Source organism: Varroa destructor, unplaced genomic scaffold (genome assembly GCF_002443255.2).
Source record: "Varroa destructor unplaced genomic scaffold, Vdes_3.0 BEIS01000001.1, whole genome shotgun sequence".
NCBI lineage: Eukaryota > Metazoa > Arthropoda > Arachnida > Mesostigmata > Varroidae > Varroa > Varroa destructor.
Window position 1 is genome coordinate 35,425,823 of NW_019211454.1, and position 9,407 is coordinate 35,435,229.

General features: G+C 44.4%; 1 protein-coding gene across 5 annotated transcripts in view; it reads left to right on the forward strand.

Moving 5' to 3' along the window:
- LOC111247712 (scavenger receptor class B member 1-like) overlaps positions 1–9,407 on the forward strand; it is a 37,124-nt gene that overhangs the window by 14,159 nt on the left and 13,558 nt on the right. The window contains exon 1 of one of the 5 annotated variants that reach the window (XM_022798979.2): positions 6,347–7,620. The exons of the other annotated variants lie outside the window; for them this stretch is intronic. Coding sequence (XP_022654714.1) covers positions 7,547–7,620 — 74 coding nt within the window. The 5' untranslated portion in view covers positions 6,347–7,546. Of the gene's footprint in view, positions 1–6,346; positions 7,621–9,407 lie in introns of those variants that run through there. 5 annotated transcript variants of the gene reach the window in all.

Genomic DNA, 9,407 nt, shown 5'->3' on the forward strand with positions numbered 1-9,407 from the left:
ATATATACAATAAAGTAAAAGTGATTCTGTTTCGCTGTTTCCTATTCGCAGTACGTCGTTCTTATTTATTATAAATAATCTGTACAGGTACGATCTGCAGCCGCGACAAGAGCGCGCCAACATTGCTCTGCTGTCCAGTCGCTTCCAGTCGTGCTTTGCTTCATCTGCTGTTATCTCAGCCAAGAGTTATCACGTAGCGTCCATTGAGGACAAGGACTCTGATCGAAGTCCACTCGTTCGTTTTTTGCCAGCTACTTATATAGGGCCAAGTGGTGGACGTCATACCTCCAGAAATGAAATGACGTTTGACCCCTCGTTCTCGGTGCGCCAGTGAGATAGCAGCCATACTCCGTCGATTTCCCGTCTGTCCAGGCCATTGGCTAAACCATTTGAACTCTTAAATTCATTAGCATTTTTTCATCTTTTAGCTTCCGCCGCCAAGTGCTTACTCTTTACCTTTTTTTTTTTTTTTTTAATTCATTGTGCTCGTTCCCGTTTCTTCACAATTAGACGCAGCTGATAAAAGATATGCAGTGCTGCTCACGGCGCAGTCGAGTTCCAGCACGCCAGCTGATGAAATGGGGATGATGTACGGGTGGCGTAGATTTTGTTTGTCTCATTTCAGTAGATAAGGATTCTATGATATATTGCGTTTAAATAACGACAAAATCAAATTCGGGCGAGCCGAATGAAGTATATAGTTTTGTATTTAGTGTATTGTTTATTTTATCAAGCGTTATTGCACACATGAAATACTTACATTCGATTCGTCTGTCTGTGATTCAAACACGTACTATATATACCCGTGAGTCTGAGTTAACTACAACAGGTAGCGTCATACGAGAATTGCTCTTCCTCGAATCCGTTTCAATTGATTTGAGCCCACAGTGTCTGGCTGTTTTCCAGTAATTACCATGAAGCATCAGCAAATGATGCAGGCGATACTTCAGCTACGTTGCCAATAGTGACAAATTCCCTAGCAGGCAAAACAACCGACCGCAATTGGGTACCGATATAAAATAGACACCCCTCGGAGATTGTACGCAGAGATCACGAAGGTTCATCGCACGTAAAGTTGAGTCTACCAAAGTTCGAAGTATATTTGCCTCTGTGCGAAGATTTATCATCAGCACGTCGGTGCTTCCTTGTACGAGCTGTCATGCTCCCTTACTGAAGCTTCGAACTCTTTAATAATATTTCTAACGAAACCGTTAGTGTGACGTTTCGGCGATATCCAATTTTAAAAATAGGACAATACATACGTGCTAGCTTTTCTAATAGAAGGACTGTATCAAACGGTTGTTATGAACCGTAATCCCGAAATTACGCGGGCTATCGCTCGATAAATCAACGCCAAATGTGGTAATTGGGCTATTTTAATAGCACACGAGACCACTTCCCTATCCATCATCATATCGGCTTAACTCAAGTTGAGAGGACGAAACTTCGATATTAAGTGATGCGAACTTATACGATTGTTTGGGACAGTTGCCTCGTGTCAAGTCAAAAGTTCGTATTCTGCATCAATCTAAACCAACTTACAGTGGTGTAACTCTTGTAAGGGCAGACATCTTGATTAGGATGTATCTATCTAAGGATAATGTCAGGTGTATTCTACATTCTAGCTCCGATACTTTACCTAACCATGTCACTAAGGCAAGCAAACAGAATTACAAAAAAAAAAACAGACCCAGATGCAACCAAATCCACTCTTACCACCAGCGGCATTGTCTCCACGATTTTAAATTAGCATTAACCAGAATGCAGCGTTTAAAAGCACTTTTCGCCATTTTATCAAACGCAACTTTTAGATCTGACAAATGATTCTATGCTATTGACCTTGTTCGAACGTCTATTTCCGGTATCGGCCTGTATTTTCTTGGTCTCACCAGTTGTCTGTAATTAACTTCGATCTGACTTACAGACCGTAACAAAGACTTACATAAGATTGACGTAACGTATATGTCAAATAAACGCAAGTAATTTAAACCGACCCATTGATCAGTTCCACGTCAGCCACGTACGGACTATTGTTATCGAGCTGAAAAAGATTAGCATTGAGCCTTACCAGCTAATTTGAATTCCCGCTCGTGATCGTCAAGCAGCTGTCGGGTGACATCTGGGTATTCCGCCCATTGTTGACTTCTACATACTGGTAGTTTGGTGGGTTGGGACACCGAATTAAATCTGAAGGATGGCCGTTTTTGTGTACGTCCTATTTCTACGTTCTGACACACATGTCTGAGTATTGCTACGTTTTGTCATGGAAGGGCAAGGTCTCTCTACGTTGGACCAGGCTATGGCATTGGCGATGGTTGTCAGCCTCATTGTGAAGATAATTTTATAATTCTTGCGGAAACAACAGAAACGTGATTGTCGTAAGAGGTGCAGTCACCACATGACACGCACCCCTTAACAGTCCTAGTTGGAGTGCAATTAGCACGATACCCACATTATGGATGATTGTGTTCAATCACCGGAATGTTTACGAGTGCTGATTTACGCACGTTCCTATTCGTGGATCCTCTGATCATATGGACGAAGTGAACATATTATTAGTTTGCCATTGCAAACGAGTCCATTTTGATTTTAAATGATCGGATCATAGATGATTTTTGACCACGGCGTCCGGTCACTGCATTCACCCTATATATACACAAGAAAAAGCCTACTAATAAAATTGTCTGTATGATTTTGGAGCATGGAAAGTTTCGTGACATGAAGAGGCCAATACATACAGTCGTCTTCTATGAACCATACGCTTAGAACAGGGGAAGCGCTCTCAACTACCGTGCGCCGAGACCACATAATGAGATGATTGCTCTATTGTAGTATACGCATTTCTTCAATTGCATTCATTATCGTTGATGTTGGAGACGTCGTTGAAGAGGTCGCTGTCGTCAGTACCGCCCCATTGAAGTTCCGGATGATGACGATGATATTGGAGTGAAAAATTCTACTCTATGTCTCTAAGAGGACTTCCATTCTAGATTTATATTGTGAACGTATCATTATTGCCAGAGATTGATCGTGATGTCTGTCAGATTTGTATCTGCGTTCTGTACTCTGTATGTAAGAGTATGTATGTGTGCGTATGTAACGTCAAGCGTTTCAAAGAGGTTGGTATGTCCCCTTTTCAATGGGAACACATGCAGGCAGGCGGTCAGTACTGGAACACAGACGGGCCAAAATGGCCAGTGATGGTGTCGGACTCAGCTGCGTCGAGATGCTGTCGACATTAGTTGTTCGGCTTGCACGAATACCATCATCGCTTGTCACCGTTCCACCCTGCATGTGTCCTGCCGTACGCTACTCGACGCTCATCGCATTGCGCTCACAGACATATAGACCGACAACATTCAATTGCTTTTGAAAAGGCTACTAATCGACTGGACTCGGACATAGATATATCGCGCGCATGCACAAAACCATGCGATCGAACGGGCACGAGATATGGGACAACCGCAGTCTAACTATTATACGCAGCTGATCTATCTGCTGCTATTGCTGGTACCGCTGTTATGGACGGCGCGGACGTTAAACGCCGGCCGCAGTTTCGAAATTGAACGCAGACGAGTCTTTCCGAGAATGATAGCGACCATCGACAAAAGACGACAGCGCGAATTTCGTGCTTACGTTGTTTTAACTGCCCTACACTCACATCGTTCTTTATAACCACTACATAGAGTGACTTACAGGGGAAATAGTCCCGGGAGATTGAGACGCGGGCTGCCACCTTCATCGCCCATCAGCTTTGCGTTGACTAGCGCGTAGAGCGCAGAGCCATAATGATATATATAAGATGCTCCCGTCTGCTTAAGTACGCCCCCGTCTGCATCGAACAAGCCACGATGTCACATGCTGGTACGAGCTGATTCGCGGAGAGAAATCGAAAGATTGTGCGGCAGTAGTTGCAATGATAGTACCAGTAGTAGCTGATTCCAAAAAGATCACCGTGAAGCAAACTGAGTTCATCTTCTTCCCTTTCGCCTCCATTCAACCTAAAGCCAAAAGACCGAGGTCACCTGATAACTCGCGGCATAACTCGATGACAGTGAAAAACTGACTTTTGTCGACAGTTTTCGGCCGGTAACAAACGATATTTTCTTGCTGTTCAAGATGGTAAACGCTGACTACCATGAACGGTTTAGCGAGCACCAATTTGTCTTTATACTATTATGTGTGACTCCAGTAAACCTATAAATCCGCCAACGTTCACGTAGAAATAGAATGAGAAACACAGCTGGTTGGCTGCCTGATGGCTACATTACACACAGGACCCACTTTTTGTGGGCGCTTCCGATTCCCTGCGCTGATAGCGGAGCGATACTGTCAACTGGCAAAGTCTCGAAAGGCGTTATCGAAACCAAAACGCAATGCAGCTGTTGCGAATTACGATCGTCGCAAGACAGAAAAAAATCACGACGCGACAAATCTTGACTTAATATGACAATTTTTAGTTGTACGCACGCGTACGCTTGTATGATACCCTGGATAATCATGTTTCCACAATAGGTACGCTACCACGCAAGCGAATAGAAAACGGTTCGATGCTGTAAACTCATCTATGCTTCGCTCGACAGTCCTCACTGGATGGATTCGTGTTTATATACAATATTTCCTTCTACTTACCTATGATGGTCAACATCTGCGCAAGCCTTGGCGGAGTTCATTTTCTGTGGCTCACACGGTCCAACGATAAAATGGGAAAAAACAGCCAATATCGAATGAGAACGTTTCCAGCTAGCCAATTTACACCTGCCTTTTGCTTATTGAATGTTTAGATAAATGAATAAATCTGGCCATCTTTATAGTAGAAGATGGACGATGCAGTTGTTGGAGGTTCAGCCATATCGCGGGGGGTTGTTTGGGTTTAAGGCGCTGCACTGCCTGCAATGTGATATTTCATCGTGTCTCCAAATCCAATGGAGCTTTAGGCCGCAGCATTGATCGTATAAGCCGTCCTAATTCGCTAGTACTTTTCGCAGATAGCGATCTCGATATACGTCATCTCGCGTCTCCTCTGGTACGCGATCGCATGTCGACAGTTAACGCCAATACGAGACCGTCTGGTTGCCAGTTTTCAATGAAAGAGCATCGAACCTTTAATTTACCTTACCAATACCACTCTCTTCTTACATAATTAATGGCCGCGTTTTTTATCACAAAAAAAAAACGGCATCTACGATACGCTTCGGTGAACCTAGTGTATTGACAGACCTGTGACCACGAGACGTTTGCATAGACTATTCGACCTCCGATATCTTCCACTCTCCCGTTAGCCCTCTTGACTGAACGGCGTATCCTACATTTTCCACGACCTATCGGACACTCGTAGAGACAACCTGTACGTTTCTATTACAATGTTGTGAATGATCGTTGGCAAGTCCTCAAGTAACAGTAAAACAGAAGTCCTTTCCTCTACTGCGACTGCAATAAGAGCTGACATTACACCAGTAGACGTTACTAAGGATAACATGATATCCCAGGAGCACTTTGTCTAACGCCGATAACCAGCATTCACTTGTCGCTTGTAGCTGGACTTCCGAATTTATTGCAGATTGATATGCTCCTGCTTACTGTCAAACAGCGTAAATTATGCAAAATTCGTCCGGGGTTATTTTGCAATTGCACAATGACGTTTTTACGTGTCCGAAAGCCTATGTATTACTATGTAACTAGAATATTAGACCTCGACCAGTCAATCCAGGTGTACAACTTTCATACTTTACTAGCCGTAGCAGTCAATCGCCGGCAATTGCTTGCGATCGGACGTAACGTGTGCTGAAAATGGTACGATGTAGTGGCATTTCGCTTTAGCGTGCCCGGACACCTGGATATATCAATATATGCACGTGCAGCTTCTGCCATTATTTATAAGTCAGTGAACTTAATAACAGTAACCAAAGTACCTGACAGCGATAGCTGGTTACAAATCCATGTGCTGTCTTCAGATCGAATCATCATAATACCATGAAAGCGTGTCATACCGAACGCTGGCTGTCTTTCTGTAGAATCAAAATGGTATCGCCAACTATAATTTTTTCAGTGATCCAACTCTTCAGCTTTTTCTGAAACCATCTACGCTCTAGCAGCTTTATAGCAAGCGTAATGATTACAGAACTGCCACTGGCGCGAGAAGCGTCCTTAACCTGGCTGACGCAGAAGCCAAGTGCTCTAGCTGAAAGCATTGTGTCCTTGCTTCTTTCTAGCTAGCTAAAAGTGAAGTGCTTGTTGCAAGAGCGAGGTGCCCCTCGCCAGTTTGCGTCGGCCTTCACTCTCTTCAGTGTGTAACAGACGGCGCGCTGCCGAAGGCTCCCCCTGGTGCTTCGCTGTTCCACGCTCAAGAGCTGCAACAGATTACGCTGCCTGCGCCCAATACAGAAGCAGATAATTATTAGCTGCTAAGAACTGCTAACGCAAGAATACGCTGTAGTTAACACGTGTCTGAAGTTCGACATCAGGTTTCAGGGAGCAATGCCATGCCTCAGTTTCGTTACACGGCTCGCCCCTTTGTTTATCGAACGTTTGAGTGCAACGTCCAGTGAAGTCGATGCCTTGCAGTACGTCTAGTTTATCATGATTCAAACAACGGGATCACACACGTCGTTCATCATTTATGTGGCTTATGTGTATTGCAGAAGTGCGCGTCTAGGTGTAAAATTATGAAATTCGTGTAGATAAACAATAATAAAGACACGTGTTCAGAGACTTCGCTTGTGGTAGCTGGTTGAACTGCCGATCCGAATGTGAAGATCCGAGACTGACGGAATAGATTTGTCTCGTCCGCGAACGGCGGCAGCGATGCCAGTGGCTACCGTCATGTAGTGGGCGGTGCCGGTAGCAGCAGCGGCGGCGGCGGCGGCGGCGGCGGCAACAACAAAAACCAAATCGTTGCCATTGTAATCGACTACCGATCTACGAGGATGCGCAATAGCCCTCTCCTTTACTCCCGAGCGCGGAGAGATCTAAGTCTCTCAGGTGTTGCAGCGACTCCTCACGCTCAATGCTGAAGCAGGAAGAGTCTTAACGGGAAGAACGACGGCAAAAGTTCTTGCCGATAACAGCAGTAACATTAACACCATCACTACGACAATTGCTCGTAGCAGCTTCAATAGATAGAACTGGACTGCTGACTCCTAGAGCACACTATCGGGACCGGCAGGACCGACCACGACGACAGTCGCTATTCGATTATTACTGCTGTTCTCTCTTTCTCTTTCTTTCTCTGTCTCTCGTGAACTTCATCGCTTGAACGAACCGAGCTTTTTTGTGTAGGCAACCCTTAACTAGTGACTGCGCTTTGAGTGGATCGTGTGCAGATGCAGCTACCCAATTTCTTCTGCGGTTTTTGCGTTCGTAAGTGCGCGCTATCATTCACCAGGCTAGCCGATGGTAATCTTCTTCTTAAGGATCTTATTTCTTCCTCTGGACGGAAAACTGTCAACGAGTGATAAATAATCGATCTATCAGTCTTTCTGTTTGTCTGATTGATCGATTGATTCTCTTCGCAAGAAACTTTAGAGAACAACGAAGCAATCGTAAAATGCCTCGTCACGTCCTAACTATTTCGCCGGTGAAGACGGTCAGTGCAGAGATAGAGCGCGATCCCCTCGAGAGGTAATTATACTGATTCAATGATTTGCACTAGAAACTCATACTCTGTAACCAACCGTATTTCAAGGATAAACTGATTGTTTTATTAAAGTTTGTCTACAGATTGTTTCCAAGGCATTACGTATAGATAATGACTTCCACACTAATATACACTTCACTTACTTATTTCTATATACACCCTTTATCATTCAGGTCATTGGTCATCTGATGAATTAGCCCAACTAGCGCAAAACACGTACGCGTTTGTGCAAGACGTCATAATGACAATCATACTGCTAATATTATGGGTCCATAGCTATTACGGTTTTTATGGATTATGGGAGTATTTCGCCGCGGTACCATTGTCGTCGTTTGACAGTTCACGCCTACCGTACACGTATTATCAGCCATAACAACGAATTCATTATACGCTGTAACAGGACTTTCATCCCTTCACATATGTGCGCTTCACACAATACCCGTTAAATGTAAAAGCGCCGCGATAGGCTACATAATAACGGCAAACGGCCAGATCGGTACCTGCTCGTCCTGTTGTTTATGGTTGAATATGCTCATGCTATTGCCCCTTCGCCATTTCTCGGCTGTTCCTTGTCTAGCCATCGTCGACAAACCAGCACAATCGACACAAGCTAAGTCAACTCTTTGAACAAATGGAAGAAATAAGGTAAACGTAGCAACAGCACGCCACCTGTGCCATATGTTTTGGTTTGATTTCTCTTAAGTCGATAGTCCCAGCCAGCTATATATGACTAGTGGGGCTTTGGGACAGGGGTTAATTGTCGCAGCAGCGTAAGTCTTTCTTCATTTCACCAGTTGGTCGTATGCAACAGATCACTTTTCGAGGCGGTACAAAGCAGACGACAGCTCTTCATTGTCGCCACCTCACTTCTTACATAGCCTCCTGCTCCGTCAGTTCATTATTTCGCCTGTTATCTGAGTCGCTGGTCCCTTGTTTCGCCTCCATTCGGGTTGAGCTCTTGGTCCCTGTCGCGTTATTGTCGATAATGTTGTTGCTGCTGCTGCTGCTGCTGCTACTACCCATGATGACGGCGTATTGATGTTACGTAACGACGAAGCAGTCGTTTGCAGTCGGCGAGAGCCGAAGTCGCGATCTAAATCAGCTGCTACTTGAAGCAAATGTTAACGTTATATCACTGCGGTTTAGCTATTCGTGTTTCGTAGTCGTTCATATCCCGCTGGAAATCGATGACTACGCGTTAATCTTCAAGATGTAAGGTAGAAAAATCACTTTGCAGACGGCTACGGCATCTTCAACGCATTAGCAGGCCGATAGGCGGTGACGATTCCGTATCACAATAACAACAAGAACGGTAAAGCGTCGCGGCAATTCTATCAGTGCTCAGTTGATCCCTCGTCCTTGGCTGTACTTTGGCGGCACCTTTCTTTCTGATGAGACTGTGTCTTTTATTAACTTTATTCTCAATTGATTTTCGATGATTATATGTTATCGTATGACTGTCCATGTTCGATGCAATTGTGTGTTCGTTTAAGCCACTGGGCGTGCTTCACGGCTGATAAAAAGCTTTGTATCACGATTGTCATGGTGGCGCTAACGTACATTTACCCGAACTTACATAAGTCGTCATAGTAGGCACCTTTGTGATAAAAATGACTGGGCGTAATGTTCATTGCCTTTAGCGCGTTGCGTACATTTATATCGGGCGGTGACGGAAGGGAAGAGTGGAGCACTCAGTTTTATTAAGCTAAGAACTACGTTATGTCTAAGAGAGTAGGAAAATGCAGACTGGCCTCATTATTGTTATTATTAT